Source organism: Anthonomus grandis, chromosome 12, assembly GCF_022605725.1.
Source record: "Anthonomus grandis grandis chromosome 12, icAntGran1.3, whole genome shotgun sequence".
NCBI classification, from domain to species: Eukaryota; Metazoa; Arthropoda; class Insecta; order Coleoptera; family Curculionidae; genus Anthonomus; species Anthonomus grandis.
In genome coordinates this window covers 29410987-29430313 of record NC_065557.1, presented here as the reverse complement: position 1 = coordinate 29430313, position 19327 = coordinate 29410987, and the positions used below count along the sequence as shown (strand labels likewise).

Sequence of the window (19327 nt, the reverse complement as noted above, 5' to 3'; positions counted from 1 at the left end):
TGCGTTTAATGTATAAGATGCTCAAAATGAGCACCATTTACTTGTTGGCAAAGCCCAAGACGATAATAAAATTCGTTTCTGACATTTTCTAACACTTCTGTAGATATTTGTCGGATTTCTTGATTAATACGTTCTTTGAGTTCGTCTAGGTTTCCTGGTTATATAAATTTGACTTTTCGAATGTCCCCACAGAAAAAAATCAAGAGGGGTGAGATCGGGAGAACGTGCCGGCCACTCGATTGCACCCCTTTTACCAATCCATCTGTTTGGAAACTTGTCATCTAAATACTGGCGTACATTACGGGCATAATGTGGGGGAGCACCATCTTGTTGCATCCTTTCAACATTCAAGATTCTCTTATCATACAAATCTGGATCAAACTGACTCGGATATAAGGCACGTAAGACTGGAACTAGTTCATGTTCAAGAAATTCTAGATATTTTTCCCCAGTTAAAGTATCATTGAAGAATATGGGCCCTATAACTTGCCTGCCAATTATGCCAGCCCAAACATTAGTTTTCTGGGGATATTGTGTATTAGTTTCCCTTACCCAGTGTGGGTTCTCGTCAGACCAGTAGCGACAGTTCTGCTTATTAACATGGCCATTTAGGGTGAATGTAGCCTCATCAGAAAAAAGAATCCACTCCGAAGATATGCGATTTTCGTCAATGGCGTTCATCATTAATTCACAGAACTGAACTCTGCGATCTGGATCGTCTTCTAATAACTTTTGAACGGGTTGCATTTTATAAGGTCGTAGGTTTGCACTTTTAAAATTTTTAGCACAGATTTATGATGAATAGAGTTTTCGCGAGCTACTGTTCTGGCTGCAGTTACCGGATTTTCTTCCATCGCTAACAATACATTTAATTGGGTGTTTTCATCGATTTTAGAAGACCTTTGTCTTGAAACATCCCTCACGTGCCCAACTTCTCGAAATCTGCTTTCGATTTTACTAACCGTACCTGGGTTAATAGGTGGCAAATCTGGATATTTCTGCCTGAATAAATGGATAACATCTAGCTGAGTACGACTTCTGTCCCCATAACCAATCATCATTAAGATTTCAATCTTGTGGGATTCGGATAAATAAGGCATTTTTTCAATATAAGTTAACTTATTTAACAACTGGTTGAAATTCACTTGAACAGTGACACTACAACAATGTCAGGAAATATTTCGATACCAATAAAATGAACAAACACGCCAAAAATTTACCAACACAAAATATTTCGAGACTTTTAACAATTTAATTGTTTTTTTTTTCGTATTTTTCCTTTAGATAATCACAAAAGTCAATAGGGCAATTTAATCAGGAAAAAGGGCTCTTTTCAATGAGAGTTTAAAAAAAGTGCCTTTCCGTTCGAAAAAAAAGTTTAGGTAAATTTGGACTCCCCCTGTAGGTGAAAAAATACAAAAACTATCTTGAAATGTGAAAAAAAATAAACAAAAATCGACGGGTCTCGGGAATTTTGCGAGATAAAATTTGATTAGTTTTAACTGAATTTATTCCAGTCACCACACTGTATATACATATACAGATCGTGTTATCGTGAGCTACGTATTACCCAAAATAATGGCAACACCGCTTGGTTGCGGCTTGCAGGCGGCGGCATTTTTCGTTTTTATTTTTTGAACCGGGAGTCAGCAGACCTCACTTTGCTGTGTTATGGCTGTTTATACCCCTTCCGAAAGAGTTCAACTAATTAAATGGTTTTATGGAGGCAATTCGGCAGTACAATGTAGAGATTTGTTTTCAGTGACATTTCAGAATAGACCGATTTGTGCAAAAACGGTTTTAAATGTGGTTACAAATTTTGAGACATCTTTTTGTCTTTAAGATTGTAAAAAATGCCACACAAAACGTCAAAAACCACCTGTTTAAGTAGTCCAGGATATAGAACGGCGGGAAGAGATGGTTTGCAGTATCCCTTCCGGGGGTTGTTCAGTGCAACAGAAGAATCCATTTGAGTATAGGAACCCATGTCCGGAAATGCGTCACTACGCCACTATGGCCCTAAGACGCGTTAAAATTTATAAAAAACATTAATTACCTTAATAGGATATGCTGCATTTATTTTTACCTTTTGTACATGATACCAAAATAACAATTGTTTAAAATCAACGCTTATCAATGTCAATTCTCAATGTCATGCTTAGAAATTTTATAGGTTACAATTTTTAAACATTTATTGCTAATGGAAAACTTTACCAATCAAGAATTGGCGAATATGCATTTGGCATATCTGCCAATTTTGGCATCGCGGTTGTATCATGAACGTTATCCCGAACGACAGCATCCTGGATACAAAAAGTTTATTGCGGTTCATCGGCGGCTCGCTGAGACAGGCATGTTTAAGACCAAGATGCATGATACTGGTGTTGCTCGAACCGTAAGAATGGTCGAATTTGAAGAAGAGGTGCTTCAGCGAGTTGCCGATGAACCATCAAATAGCACACGTGACGTCGCTAAGAATATGAATACGAGTAACGCTTCTGTCTGGCGGGTACTACACGAGCAACAACTTCATCCTTATCACTTCCAGAAAGTTCAAGGTATGACTGCAGCCGATTATCATCCTAGAGTTCAATTTTGTTGATGGCTTCTGGATCACATCGTTGCACAACCAAATTTTTTACGATATGTTTTGTGGACCGATGAAGCCTCTTTTACAAGAGACGGTATTTTTAATAGTAAGAATAGCCATGTTTGGGACGAAGAAAATCCTTATGCAATTTTTCCAAGAAAACATCAGAATCGTTGGTCTGTCAACGTATGGGCAGGCATTGTTGATGATTATTTAATTGGGATATACCTTCTACCGGAACGGTTAACAGGACCTATTTATCTGCGTTTCTTGGAGGAAGTTCTCCCAGAACTCCTTGAAAATGTCCCACTAAACGTTGGACAGCAAATGTGGTTTCAGCATGATGGAGCGCCGGCTCACTTTGCTGTACAAGTACGCGAGTATTTGGCTCAGCGGTTTGGGCACCGTTGGAATGCCAGAGATGGAGCAGTTTCTTGGCCTCCTAAATCACCCGATTTAACGTCGCTCGATTTTTTCTTGTGGGGACATATAAAGTCTTTAGTCTACGAAACTCCAGTAGAATAAGAGCTAGAATAAATAATATAATATATATAATTATAGACTTAATTGGACCGATAACAGCAGCATTTGAAATGATTTGAGATGAATGACTGGAAAGATTTTTTTAATAAAAGACTATCCAGTCCTACAAGCGATACCTCGCACGTGTTTTACTTATATTATTAGTGTAACAAACTTTCGAGAGGTGAACAAAACGCTTGTGTAAGAGGCCAGAGGCATGGAGTCACCTACGAACAGTATTGACGTCTTATAACGGATTATTAATTAAATTCGTAAAGCGTTAAATAAAATTTAAAAAGATTACCCTAAACGGTGGATCACTTGGCCCGTGGGTCAATGAATACGTGTTACAATAAATAAATAAGACAATGCAAGTCCGACAAGATGTTCTCAATGAAGAACGCAGCTAATTACTTGTGAACTTGTGAACTGCAGGACACATGAACATCGACATTTCGAACGCACATTGCAGTCCTCGGATTCTGTTCCCGGACCACTCCTCCACCACCGGACCACTCCGGTGTCCGTCTGACGATGGTGTATTCACATTACACATTATTACCAAAAATACGCATACCGATTTATCGACGACGTCGAATACATTCTTGAATTTTACTTGGCTACCTTTCGGTATGAAGTATTGAAGATCCTTTGTGGCTGTAAATAGCCACCCACTATGCTGTCGAAAACACCGTCAAGGCAACCCACCAACCTCCAGTTCCAGCGAAAGAACGCTATCACCATTCACGCCTCCCTAAAAATTAGCGAGGAAAGAGGGCCCGTTTCTTTTCTTTTTCTTTATTTCATCTTTTCATTCAGATTTACAATGTTCAACTTTGCACAATGCTCACAATAATTCTTATTTACTTACTTGCTAATTTGCTTATGTTCTAATTATAATAGTGGCATTAAAGTTTGATTTATTAACATTAATGCACTTATTTCTACTTACACTGGTGTTTCTTGTATTGCGTGCTGGGATCGCTGTCCCTAACCACGCTATCCGCCCAAAACTCGATCTTTTGAATGTCTGTCAAGTTTGTTTTGCCGTTGTCTTGTCTAAGTTGTATTCTTAGGTCGCTGTAGTTCTCTGTTATCGTTTGTCTCGTTTGTATACTTTGTTCGTTTTGGCAGGTGTACATTATATGTTCGCTAGTTTCTACTGCGTTAACATCGCAATCGCAGTGACCCTCTGTATCTTTTAGTTTGAATCTAGCCAGATATCCTTTAAAGTTTCCGTGTCCAGTTACTAATTATGTGGCTTTGCTGGACAGGCTAATCTGTTCGTAACCTACTGTCTTGCATAGATTGTACGTTGTTCTTCCTTTGTCGGTATTGTTCCAATATGTTTGCCAAGACGTTATTACTTGATTAGTTCTTTGTATCCGTCTTTCCTCTCGGGTTTTGTAGTTGTACTGCTCGTACGGGTCATTTATAATATTTCTTGCCGCGTATCTTCTTGCTATGTTATGCGCTTCTTTTATTTTCTGGTTTGTTCTTCTTGACCATTTTATTTGTGCACACCTGCCATCTTTTCTTAGTTCTAGTATTTGTTTCACTAAGTGTGCGGTGAGTTTGTCTCTTGGTCTGTTATTTAGATTTATCTCTGTCGCACTTTTGCAGTCTGTGTATATTATAAAGTGTTGCCCTTGCTGTTTTCCGATCGTTATGCCTTTTAGTATTGCCAGCATTTCTGCCTTTTTTCTATTATTTGTTTTTGACAGCGTTACCCCAGTTTCACTGATTCTGTGCCCATTTCGGTACACTACCAGGCCCAGACCACTGTTTCTTTGTCCATTACAGGCATCCACCCATATTTCTACACTGTCTTGTGTGTCCGTAGGTACTTGTACATCTACTAGACTTGGGTGTGGTTTGTCTGTCGTTCGCGTCTGTATTTTCAGTATATCTTCTTTATGTTGTGTGTAAGTGTTTTGTCTTTGTCTTGCCTCGATCCAAGCTGGAGGAATCCCCGCTATAGCTTGGATCGCTGCATTAGATGTTGTTCTGTACGCTCCGCTGCAAAGCAGCAGAATTGGCCGTGTTGCGGCGTCTAGGTGACGCCTCCCCAACACCGTATCTGCCCTGTGCCCCCACATTTCGGAGGCGTACAGAATCGCCGGCATTATCACTTTTAGGGCAATGTCTCTCACGATGTCTTTCCTGAATCTTTCCGTATTTTTGTGTAATTTGTCCCGTGAGTCTCATACTGATTCTATTGATCTTTGTTCTAATTGTTTTTATGTGCTCGTAAAAGTTCAGCCGTCTGTCTACGGTTAGCCCCAGATATTTAATGTGTTCTTTGTGCTCTAGTCTGTCATTCTGTATCCGTATTGTCGGTTCGCGTATGTTGTTTCGTATAGGGATGAACATTGTTTCTGTCTTTTGTCTATTGTATGTCAGGTTTGCCTGAGTCTCCCATTTTTTGCAGGCATCCCAGATGACCTTTCACTTTCTTTCGATCGTTTTCACTGATTTGCCGGTTATGACAATCAGTTGGTCATCCGCGTACGCCTGCGAGTAAGCCAGTTTGTCCGTTCATATTATGTCTACGTCCTGTTCTTTGGACTGATCGGTCCTGTATCGGATTTCCGCTTGTTCCAGCTCTCTGAACCATCCCTCCATGACTACTAGCCATAGAGTCGGTCCGAGGCTGGATCCTTGCGGGCATCCTCTATTTATTTGTCTTGTTATATTTCCACTTTTTATTTGTCGGTCTGCCATGAAGTCCTCGCACAGCCTCTGTAGGTCCCCGCAGACCCCAGCTTTTTCAAGTTCTAGGCTGACGTTAGGCTTCCATGTGCTGTTAAATGCATTACTGCGGTCCAGGGCGACCACCAGTTGACGTGCTTTATCTTCCTTGTTCTTTTTTATTTCTGTCATCTAGTGCATTTATCGTTCCGATTCCTTCCCTGAAACCGAACTGTCTGTCACTAAGTGCGTTATTGTATTTCAAGTGTGCTTGTAATCTTTTATTAAATGTCCTGTCTAAAAGTTTTCCCAGTACCGGCAGTAGACTTATGGGTCGGGCGCCTCCGTCCTTTTTCGGGAGCCAGCACACCCTAGCTACTTTCCAGCATTTTGGCAAAACGTTGTTATTTAGGCATCCGTTGAAGATTTTTATTATGGCTTCCTTTAGCTCTTCCCACATGTGCCTTACTGCCTCACTGGGAATTTTATCGTCTCCTGTTGCTTTGTTCGGTTTCATGTCTCTCAGTGCATTATAGATTTCTTCTTCCCCTATTTCTCTTTCCTGTCTGTCTTTGTATATTTTTTGTCTATTTCTAATGTCTGTTTGTTCTTGGGAGTCCGTTTGTGGCGTATCTGTAGGGAAGTATTTATTTCATAAGTAGGCGTGTGTTTCTTCCTCAGTTTTTGTATACGTCCCGTCGTCTTTCTTTATGTTCATCGTTGGCTCCTTTTTTGTTCGTTTAAAGAACTTCCAAACTCGGTCCCAGGGATTATTTTCGGTTATGTCGGTGACCTGGTCTCGTATTGATTTAAGTTTGGCCAGTTTTATGTTCTGTTTATATTTGTTTCTTTCCCTTACGTATTGTTCTTTTATGTTATTATTGTTGCTGTTTCTACGCGTTCTTTGTACCAACGTCCGTAAGTGTCTTAGATTTGTTTTTTGTCTACTTAGCTCGTCCGTCCACCATGCTTGTTGCTCGTGAGTCAGAAGTCTTGTCTTTATTTGTTTACATGCCCTTTGTACTGTTTTTTGCAGAATCTCCGCCTTTTGTTCTGTCTGTTCTTTCTCTGTACAAGTCCAGTCTGTTTCTGCCAGTTTTTCTCTTAATCTTACGTTTATCGCGTACTAGTCTGTATTTGTAAAATCCTACGTTAGTTTATCTGGTTTGCGTTTCATTTGGACTTGGATCTTGTATGTTATGTACTTATGTCCACTCAGTGTTTCATCCCCTAGTACATCCCATTCTGTTATGTCTATTCCTTTTGACATTGTGATGTCGATATAACTTTCCCCTCTGTTGTTTGAGAAGGTCGGTCCCTTGTGTTTATCGTTCACAATGTCATATCTATTTTCTACTGTCCAGTCTAGTAATTTTGTTCCTCTTTCGTCTGTCTTGTTTCCTCCCCGAGCTTCGTCATGTGCGTTTATGTCTCCTGCAATTACGTGATGGTTTTTTATTTCGTTTATCATTTCTGTGCAGGTGTCCAGTTTTGTGTTTTCTCTACCACCTGGTTCATCATAAACGTTTGTGATCGTAACCGTCTTGCCTGTTCTGTCGGTTAATTGTATTGTTGTTTTGTTTTTGTCGGTATATTCTTTCCTTGTTTTTTGTATACCCAAGTTTCCGTCTTTGTAACTCCTTCTTGTGTATGTCTTGTGTATCCCTGTAAGTGAAACTTTTTATATGGTTCTTATATCATGATTATGTCTGGTTTGTATTGTGTTGCTTTTTCCTGTATTAGGAAAGAAGCTTCCCGTCCTCTGTCTACGTTGATCTGTAGTATTTTTAGAGCCATTATTGCTCCATAGTCCTCGTTTCCGTATCTGATTGTCTGTAGTCTACTAGATTTCGGCACCTCTTTATATTGTCTGTATACTGGGCAGCCTCTGTCTCTTACTGTGTGTCTTCTTAAGTCTTTTTTTACTCCTGTTTGTTTGCAGTTTTTGCAGTCGTACGTGTTTCTACATTCGTTTGGCGTGTGTCCCTGCCTGTCGCATTTGAAACAGCGTATCTGATTGTCTGGTAGTTGGCACTTTTTCGCTGTATGGCCAAAGTTATGGCATTTAAAACATAGGGCAACACTTATGTCTTCTTTTACAAAATAAGATTTAAAGTCCAGTACTATTCGTCCTGTCCTTAGTATGTGTCTTATTGTACTGTTATCTGTTTCTATTATCAGATTTTCTTTGCTAGTGCGCAGACATTGCTTTCTGGCCACTAGCTTCTAGGTTTCGATTTTGCCTGGGAATTTATTATCCAATTCATGTTTGTCCTCCTTTAGTATGTTTATGATCTCTTGGTCGGAATAACCTCTTTTTTCAATCCCAGTAATTTTTATTTTAGGTCTTCTTATTTCGTCTTTCACTATTTGTACTTTGTCTTTATTGACTTCCAATTTATTCTTTACTCTCTCTTCCGCTTCCTGATCTTTTAGGATTATTTTTAGCCTGCCAGCTTTCAGAGGGATTATCTCTATTATTCCTGCTCTGTCTTCTTTAAATATTTCTTTACATAATTTGGTTGTTTCTTTAGTTTCCTCTGTTCCTTCTTTCTTTATTATTAACTGAGGTCTATTTATGTCCCTTGTTCTCTTTTTTGGGCTTTCCTATTTTTTTATTTCAGTTCTCGGTCTTGGCTTTCTTTCTATCTTAGGTATATCTGCGTAAGTTTTTATTTTCTTTTCATTTTCGTTTCCTTTATCTAAGCGCTCTTTTTGCTTTCTTTTATTCTGAACCATTCTCCATTCTTTTTCTCCATTGTTCTCATTCTTACTGATATTATTGCTTTCCCTTTCGTCTATTTCAGATTCTATGTAAACTGTCTGAGTATAAGTTTGTATGTTATGCGTTTGTCTGGTTCCACTCGTTCCAGGTTCCCCTATCTTTTTTGGTGGTTTGTTAGGTTCCCTTAGTTTCTTTTTTGTCGGTCTAGTTTTCGTTAGTGATAATTTAGGTACCTCTACTTCTTCTGTTTATGCTACTAGTTTCTCTGTTCCTTTCCGTACGTGTGTCCCTAGTTTTTCCCTTGATATTTGATTTTTTATTCCTTTGATCATTTTACTTTGTGCCTCTATCTTTTCTTTTAATCTTTTAATTTGTACGTTCTGTCCCGCGTTGCATGTAATTTTAATAATAATGTCTGTGATTTTCTCTATTTCGGTCCGTACTACGGTCTGTTCGTCTCTGTTAAATTGTATTTTACCACCTTTGTATCTAGTTGTGGCTTGTATGATGTTATTGTTTGAGTTTATAACTTCATTGATTAGGTCAGCGATTTCTACATTTTTATTTGTGTTACTCGGATTGTACTCGGCATTGGACTGACTTGTTTCAGTCTCCGTTCCGCTGCCCTCGTCCGTTGTCGTGGTTTGAGTATTATTAATACTAGTATTGCGGCCTGGATTGGTGTTGCTTGTTCGACCTCGGTCAGCGGTTTCGCCTCCCCTTATTGTTTCAATAAGCGTCTCTTCGTACGCTTCTTCATACTCTGGTTCATGGTTCTGGTTCTGGAGTCTTGCCACCTTGTTTTTGGTGGATTTCTATCTGGCGTCAAGTAGATTTCGTCTTCATCCGTCGTGTCTATTACATTTGTAAACAGGTTCCTTTCTAATTGCTTAAGGAAAACCTTTTGCGTCCCAATCAGCGCATGGGTCTGTTCCATCGCTGTTGGTGTTATTGTTGGCGACCTGTTTAGCTTTGGCTTTCTGGCGAAAGGACTTGATCCATCTTGATCGTCCTCCCGTCTCTGCCTCTTTTTTGTGTCTGTGTTTGTGTTTTTAGGTAGGAAGTAACTTTCAGATCCGACAGTTCGGCCTTCCTTAGCACCGTCCCCGACCTGCACTACGGTATCCGAGCCCGTTGCGCCGTAAACTCTATTCTTAATCTCCTTACTTTCCATATTTAATTTGTTTTGCCCTTTCTTGTCTTAAAAAAGTGCTAAAAAATATCATGGTCCTTCTTCGCGCCAGTCCTTTGCCTTGTTTATCCGATTTTCGAGAGAGAGATGATCCAGCCCAGGAGCCCCTATTTATTTTGCCCTGCCAAAAGATTACTAGGGGCACGTGGCTCGTTTTACAGAAAAAAGATTTGGCCAAGAAGTGAAGGCGGCATTACAGTATTTGTGCTCTAGCTCTGATGTTATTACTCGCTTTTAGAGGGAAAACAGAAACTTTTGGTGCTCCTTTTGTCCGATCTTATGACAGAGTTGCTTTGTGCGTGTTATAACTAGGGGCACCTAAAAATGTTGCAGCCAATCTTTAAACCATTCGTTCTGTTTTTCTTATGTGAGCTTTCTTGCTCACCCTCAAATCTTGCCCTCTTTCTCAGCTCCCAGTCCAGCTGCATCTCTCTCTCACGAGTCACCGAGTTTTTCTACTCGGTGTCTCGCCCTCCGAGTTTTTATACTCAGAGGTTTTTTGCTGCCCCTCGAATTTTATTATTCGTGGGCGCGCACCGTTTAGCTCTAGCTCGAGGGCGAACCTAGGTTCCCGGTTGTTACTACGGGGAGGCGCTAAATCGGCGAATGCTTGCGAGAGGCTATTTGTGTCGCGTCACAAACTTTAAGAACCTGACGTCGAATACAGACGACGACGAAGATAAGTTATAAAGGCAGCATGTATACGGTATCTTGTCGTATAAGTGTTGCACGAAAAACATCATCGACGTGATATGTCGAAGCGAGATGGATGTTTTACGCATTTATTATTATTATTGATGCGACATGTTAAGTAAATGTGTTCAGTAAAATGAATCATTTTATCGACCTCAGAGCAGGTGAGACTACCCGCTGAGTTTAAGCATATTACTAAGCGGAGGAAAAGAAACTAACTAGGATTCCCCTAGTAGCTGCGAGCGAACAGGGAAGAGCCCAGCACCGAATCCCGCGGCCGATATCGGGCGCCGGGAAATGTGGTGTTTGGGAGGTTGTTCATTATCCCGAAATCGTGCGGTGCGTCCAAGTCCTTCTTGAACGGGGCCACAGGCCATAGAGGGTGTCAGGCCCGTAGTGACCGCTGCCGATTGCGGGAGGATCTCTCCTTAGAGTCGGGTTGCTTGAGAGTCAGCCCTAAGTGGGTGGTAAACTCCATCTAAGGCTAAATATAACCACGAGACCGATAGCAAACAAGTACCGTGAGAAAAAGTTGAAAAGCACTTTGAAGAGAGAGTTCAAGAGTACGTGAAACCGTTTAGGGGTAAACCTGAGAAACCGGAAAGGTCAAAGGGAGAAATTCATTCGCGTTTCGCGGCAGGCGTCGGACGGTCGCGTGACGGGAAAGCGTTCGCGTTTTTCCGCACCTTCCGTTTGTTCGATCCGGCTGCGAACGCGTGCACTTTTCTTCTGGTAGGACGTCGCAACGGACGAGGGCAGCTGAACGGAGACCGAAACAAGTCAGTCCAATGCCGAGTCTAACCCAAAAGACACAAATAAGAGTGTAAAAAATGCTGGGATCGCTGAACTAATCAACAAAGTCATAAATTCAAAAAATAACATTATACAAGCCACAACCAGATATAAAGGTGGCAAAATACAATTTAATAGAGACGAACAGACCATAGTACGGACCGAAATAGAAAAAATAACAGACATCATTATCAAAATCACATGCAATGCGGGACAAAACTTACAAATTAAAAAACTAAGTAGTACAAAAAGAAGCAGTAGTCTACCTAAATTAAACTTAAATTAACCTAAATTAACGCCGACAAAAGCTTGACCGACAAAAAAGAAAGTAGGGGCACCTACCAAAAAAGATAGGGGAACCTGGAACGAGCGGAATTAGACAAACGCACAACACACAAACTTATACTCAGACGGTGTACATAGAATCTGAAATAGATGAAAGGGAAAGTAATAATATCAGCGAGAATGAGAACAATGGAGAGGAAGAATGGAGAACGGTTCAGAACAGAAGAAAGCAAAAAGAGCGCTTTGTTACAGGATTAATTACGCTTTAGACTGGGGGATCTGGGATCTGGAGAATCCTAACTTTTATTCATTTGGTTAAAATATTTAAAAATGACTTTGTTCTAAATTTTTCTTTCTAAACTTTATAAGTACGAGACTGCTGACTGAGACCCACCATAATAATAACAATTGCCTTCGACTCTTAATGGAATTCGCCAATATTTTTCATTGAACCACTATCAATATTATCACCATTTTAATTCTTTGTTATTGTTTACAATATGCTGTGCATGGAGAAGATTTCACGACAATTGAATTGGTCAACCGGTTTACTAAAGCGGACGCCAGTGGCGCCGCGTGTCGAATTATTACACTCTATGGTTTGATTATTAGTGATCTACGTATGGGCGAAGTTCCTCAATCTCCGGTCTTGCGCCCAGACGTCTTTTGGACTACTATTTAAGCAGTTCCGCGACGCATCTGAGGGTCTTTCCAGCTCCTGCGTCTGTCAAAGGTGAACCGTGCTGTCCGTTGTGACGGAGAGAGATTAATGGTGTAGTGAAATAAATCTAGTATCATCTCTCTCCGCCATCACATTTTTATACAGATTAATACTAAAAACTAAAGTTCATTAGTGTTTCTGCATTTTCAAGCAAATATTTTTTGAAGGTGATGGTTTTTAGTGGCCTCTCAAAACTTCGTAAGTAGTTTTCACCGTTGGTGACATTTTATGTGGTGTTTCGTGTTTCCATTGAGAAATCTTTCTTAGGGCTCCTTGAAAATGAGTAAGTAAACCGCCAGTCATGACCCAGCAGTGGAGGATTTCGCCCTGAAGCCTAACAGCAAATAATTCTCGCCCTCGAAAGAACAACACCATGGGACTTGACTCGTAAGCTTACTAGTCTTTTTAATTTTGATCTTAACCATATTCTTTTGTATGAATTAACATGAATTTATTATTATTATTTATTATCATCTTCTCATTTTTATCTTTAAAGCTATATGAAAAGAAAATAAAAACATACGCAGACATAACTAAAATGGAAAGAAAGCCAAGACCAAGAACCGAAATAAAGAAATGGGAAAGCTTCAAAAAGAGAACAGGGGACATAAATAGACCTCAGATAATAATAAAGAAAGAAGGAACAGAGGAAACCAAAGAGACAACTAAATTATTTAAAGAAACATTTAAAGATGACAGAGCAGGAATAATAGAGATAATCCCTCTGAAAGCGGGCAGGCTAAAAGTAATTCTAAGAGATCAGAAAGCGGAAGAAAGAATTAAGAACAAATTGGAAGTAAATAAAGATAAAGTGCAAATAGCGAAAGACGAAATGAAAAGACCCAAAATAAAAATTACCGGGGTAGAAAAAAGAGGCTATAATGATCAGGAGATTATAAATATACTAAAGAAAGACAACTATGAATTACATAATAAATTCCCAGGCAAAATTGAAACCTGGAAGCTAGTGGCCAGAAAACAATGTCTGCGCACTAATAAAGAAAATCTAATAGTAGAAACAGACAGCAGTACAATAAGACAAATACTAAGGACAGGACGAATAGTACTGGACTTCAAATCTTACTTCGTAAAAGAAGACATAAGTATTGCCCTCTGCTTTAAGTGTCATAACTTTGGCCATACAGCAAAAAAGTGCCAACTACCAGACGATCAGATACGCTGAATCAAATGTGACAGACAAGGACATAAGCCAAACGAATGTAGAAACACGTACTACTGCAAAAACTGCAAACAAAGAGGAGTAATAAAAGACTTACGAAGACACACAGTAAGAGACAAAGGCTGTCCAGTATATAAACAATACAAAGAGAGGTGCCGAAATCTAGTAGACTATGGACAATCAGACACGGAAACGAGGACTATGGAGCAATAATGGCTCTAAAAATATTACAGATAAACATAGACAGGGGACAGGAAGCTTCTTTCCTAATACAGGAAAAAGCAATACAACACAAACCAGAGATAATTATGATACAAGAACCGTACAAAAAGTTTCACAGATATACAAGAGATACACAAGAAGGAGATACAAAGACGGAAACATGGATACACAAGAAACTGCAAGCAACAACAAGGAAAGAATATACCGACAAAAACAAAACAACAATACAACTAACCGACAGAATAGGCAAGACGGTTACGATTACAAACGTTTATGATGAACCAGGTGGTAGAGATAACACAAAACTGGATGATACCTTTACAGAAATGCTAAATGAAATAAAAAACCACCACGTAATTGCTGGAGACATAAATGCACATAACGAAGCTTGAGGAGGAAACAAGACAGACGAAAGAGGAACAAAATTACTAGATTGGACAGTGGAAAATAGATATGACATTGTGAACGATAAATATAAGGGACCGACTTTCTCAAATAACAGAGGAGAAAGTTATATCGACCTCACATTGTCAAAAGGAATAGACATAACAGAATGGGATGTACTAATAAACGAAACACTGAGCGGACATAAGTACATAACATATAAGATCCAAGTCCAAATGAAACGTAAACCAGACAAATTAACATACGAATTTACAAATACGGACTGGTATGCGATAAATGTAAGACTAAGAGAAAAACTGGCAGAAGCAAATTGGACTTGTATAGGGAAAGAACAGACAGAACAAAAGGTGGAGATCCTACAAAAAATGGTACAAAGGGCATGTAAACAAATAAAGACAAGACTTCTGACTCACGAGCAACAAGCATGGTAGACAGATGAGTTAAGCAGACAAAGAACAAATTTAGGATACTTACGGACGCTGGTACAAAGAACATGCGGAAACAGTAACAATAACAACATAAAAGCACAATACGTAAGGGAAAGAAATAAATACAAACAGGACATAAAATTGGCTAAACTCAAATCAATAAGGGACCAGGTGACGGACATGACCGAAAACAATCCCTGGGACCGAGTCTGGAAGTTCTTGAAAAGAACGCAAAAGGCGCCAACAACTAATATAAAGAAAGACGACGGAGCGTACACAAAAACTGAGGAAGAAACACACCCCTACTTAGTAAATAAATATTTTCCTCCAGATACGCTACAGACGGACTCTCAAGAACAAACAGACATTAGAAATAGACAGAAAACGTACAAAGACAGACAAGAAAGAGAAATAAGGGAATAAGAAATTTACAACGCACTAAGAGACATGAAACCGAACAAAGCCACAGGAGACGATAAAATTCCCAGTGAGGCAGTAAGGAACATCTGGGAGGAAATAAAGGAAGCAATAATAAATATCTTTAATGGATGTTTAAATAACAACGTTTTCCCAAAATGCTGGAAAATAGCTAGGATGTGCTGGCTCCCGAAAAAGGATGGAGGCGCCCGACCCATAAGTCTAATGCCGGTGCTGGGAAAACTCTTAGACAGAACAATTAATAAAAGGACTTACAAGCACACTTGGAATATAATAACGCACTTAGTGACAGACAGTTCGGTTTCAGGGAAGGAATCGGTACGATAAACGCACTAGACAGACTAATGACAGAAATAAAGACGAACAAGGAAGACAAAACACATCAACTGGTGGTCGCCCTGGACCTCAACAACGCGTTTAACAGCGCATGGAAGCCTAACGTCAGCCTGGAACTAAAAAAAGCTGGGGTCTGCGGGGACCTACAGAGGCTGTGCGAGGATTTCATGACAGACCGACAAATAATAAGTGGTAATATAACGAGACAGATAAACAGAGGATGCCCGCAAGGATCCAGCCTCGGACCGACTCTATGGCTTTTGGTCATGGAGGGATGGTTCAGAGAGCTGGAGCAAGCGGAAATCCAATACAATACAGACCTGTCTAAAGAACAGGACATAGACATGATACAAACAGACAAGCTGGCATACCTGCAGGCGTACGCAGATGACCGACTGATTGTCATAACTGGCAAATCAGTAAAAACGATCGAGAGAAAGTGGAAGGTCATCTGGGACGCTTGTAAAAAATGAGAGACTTACGCAAACTTGACATACAATGGACAAAAGACAGAAACAATGTTCATCCCTTTACGAAATAACAGACGTGAACCAACAATACGGATACAGAATGACAGACTAGGACATAAAAAACACATAAAATACTTGGGGCTAATAATAGAAAGAAGGCTAAACTTTTATGAGCACATAAAAACAGTACGAACAAAGATCAACAGAATTAGTATGAGACTCACGGGACAAATTGCACAAAAATACGGCTTTAAGAAAGAGATCGTGAGAGATATAACCCAAAAGGTGATAATGCCGGCGGTTCTGTACGCCTCCGAAATGTGGGGGCACAGGGCAGATACGGTGCTGGGGAGGCGCCACTTAGACGCCGCAACACGCCCAATTCTGCTGCTGTGCAGCGGAGCGTACAGGACAACGTCTAACGCAGCGATTCAAGCTATAGCGGGAATCTCCCCAGTATGGATAGAAGCAAGAGAAAGACGACATACATACATACAACATAAAGAAGACATACTGAAAATACAGACGAGAACGACAGATAGACCACATCCAAGCTTAGTGGACGTACAAGTACCAACGGACATACAGGACAGTGTAGAAGTATGGGTGGATGCCTGTAATGGACAGAGAAACAGTGGTCTGGGCCTGGTAGTTTACCGAAACGGGCACAGAGTCATTGAAACCGGTGTAACGCTGACAAGAATAAACAACAGTCAAAAGGCAGAAATGCTGGCAATATTAAACGGGATAATGCTGGCAAAACAGCAAGGGCAACACAACATGATAATACACTAGGACTGCAGAAGCGTGACAGAGATAAACCTTAACAACAGACCACGAGACAAACTTACCTCACACTTAGTGAAACAAATACTGGAATTAGGAAAAGATGGCAGGTATGCACAACTTAAATGGTCAAGAAGAACAAACCAGAAAATAAAAGAAGTGCATAACATAGCAAGAAGATACGCGGCAAGAAATATTACAAATGACCCGTACGAACAGTATAATTATAAGACCCGAGAGGAAAGACGTGAACAAAAATCCAATCAAGTAATAACGTCGTGGCAAACATACTGGAACAACACTAGCAAAGGAAGAACAACGTATAATCTATGCAAGACAATAGGTCACGAACAGATTAGCCTGTCCAGCAAAGCCACACAATTAGTAACTGGAAATGTTAAATGCATCTTTTATAAATAGAATATAAGTAGAATAAGCGAATAAGAATCATTGTGAGCAATTTGCATACAACTAAATTTGTAAATATAAATAGGTGAAAAAATAAAGAAAAAAGAAAAAGAAACAGGCTCTCTCTCCTCGCTAATTTTAGGGAGGCGTGAACGGTGACAGCCTTCTTTCGCTGGAACTGGTCACGCTTCAGACGAAAGGTTGGTGGGTTGCCTTGGCGGTGTTTTCGATAGAATGGTGGGTGGCTATTTACAGTCATAAAGGATTTTCCAGCTTCATACCGAGAGGTAGTTAAGTAATATTATAAGAATGGTAGGACGTCGCGATCCGTTGGGTGTCGGTCTACGGCTCGCGGTGAAGCCCGTTTGTCGTCCCTAGTGTCGATGAGCGGACCCGTGAGTTTCCCGGCCGACTCGCTCGACGGTATACGAAAGGTTTAAGGCCGCTCACCAGTGAGCGTTCGGCTCGTGGCAAGCACGTCAGTTGTATCGGCGATCGGACCTAGTGCCGATTCTGGTCTCTGGCGACTGTTCGCCGCGAAGTTCTCGAACAGACCTATAACCGATCAGCGACGCTATGGCTTTGGGTAATTTCAGGACCCGTCTTGAAACGCGGACCAAGGAGTCTAGCATTATCTATTATTATTATTATTAATTAGTATAGCATATTCTCATTGCGAGAAGAGGCGCACTAAGAGCGTACACGCTGGGACTTGAAAGATGGTGAACTATGCCTGGTCAGGACGAAGTCAGGGGAAACCCTGATGGAGGTCCGTAGCGATTCTGACGTGCAAATCGATCGTCGGAACTGGGTATAGGGGCGAAAGACTAATCGAACCATCTAGTAGCAAGTTTCCTCCTAAGTTTCCCTCAGGATAGCTGGCGCTCGTTGTATACGGGTCGCTGAGGGTCGCGGGGGTGTGCGCAGAAGGGCTGGCCGTGAGGACGTCTAGAGCCGCCGTCGGTGCAGATCTTGGTGGTAATAGCAAATACTCCAGCGAGGCCCTGGAGTACTGACGTGGAGAAGGGTTTCGTGTGAACAGCCGTTGCACACGAGTCAGTCGATCCTAAGCCCTAGGCGAAAGCGGATGTTGATGTGGTGTAGGTTTATTGAACGAGACGACGACACAAGTCGGGCTCTCGCAAGAGAGTTCGTCGAGGTAACCCAAAAGGCCCGGAGACGCCGTCGGGAGATCCGGGAAGAGTTTTCTTTTCTGCATGAGCGTTCGAGTTCCATGGAATCCTCTAGCAGGGAGATATGGTTTGGAACGCGAAGAGCACCGCAGTTGCCGCGGTCTCCGGATCTTTCTCTCGGACCTTGAAAATCCGGGAAAGGGCCACGTGGAGGCGTCGCGCCAGTTCGTATCCATATCCGCAGCAGGTCTCTAAGGTGAAGAGCCTCTAGTCGATAGCCGCTATTTAACGGTCAGCTCAGAACTGGCACGGACCGGGGGAATCCGACTGTCTAATTAAAACAAAGCATTGTGATGATCTTAACGTGATCTTGACGCAATGTGATTTCTGCCCAGTGCTCTGAATGTTAAAGTGAAAAAATTCAATCAAGCGCGGGTAAACGGCGGGAGTAACTATGACTCTCTTAATTTTTTTATTTTTGTAAACCATCGCGTTAATTATTGGGGTTTTATTTATGGCCTCCTAGATCTGTGATCTTGGTTTTTTAGGCAAAGGACTGGCGCGAAGAAGGATCATGATATTTTTAGCACTTTTTTAAGACAAAAAAGGGCAAAACAAATTAAATATGGAAAGTAAAGAGATTAAGAATAGAGTTTACGGCCCAACGGGCTCGGATACCGTAGTGCAAGAAGGGGACGGTGCTAAGGAAGGCCGGACTGTCGGATCTGAAAGTTACTTCCTACCTAAAAACACAAGCACAGACACAAAAAAGATGCAAAGACGGGAGGACGACCAAGATGGATCAAGTCCTTTCGCCAGAAAGGCAAAGCTAAACAGGTCGCCAACAATAACATTAACAGCGATGGAACAGGCCCATGCGCTGATTGGGATGCAAAAGTTTTTTCTTAAGCAATTGGAAAGAAACCTTTTTACAAACGTAATAGACACGACGAATGAAGACGAAATCTACTTGACGCCAGATAGAAATCCACCAAAAACAAGGTGGCAAGACTCGGATGAACCAGACTATGAAGAAGCGTACGAAGAGAGGCTTAATGAAACAACAAGGGGAGGCGAAACCGCTACCCGAGGTCGAACAAGCAACACCAATCCAGGCCGCAATACTAGTATTAATAATACTCAAACCACGACAACGGACGAGGGCAGCGGAGACTGAAACAAGTCAGTCTAATGCCAAGTACAATCCGAGTAACACAAATAAAAATGTAGAAAGTGCTGGAATCGCTGACCTAATCAATGAAGTTATAAACTCAAAGAATAACATCATACAAGCCACAACTAGATACAAA

At 40.9% G+C, this 19327-nt stretch overlaps 1 protein-coding gene across 1 annotated transcript; it reads left to right on the top strand.

The window, feature by feature from the left end:
- The first annotated feature begins 15903 nt into the window (after positions 1–15903).
- Positions 15904–16485, top strand: LOC126742846 (uncharacterized). Its single transcript, XM_050449653.1, has one exon. It carries the CDS (start codon positions 15904–15906, stop codon positions 16483–16485), a length of 582 nt encoding a protein of 193 aa, XP_050305610.1.
- The last annotated feature ends 2842 nt before the right edge of the window (positions 16486–19327 follow it).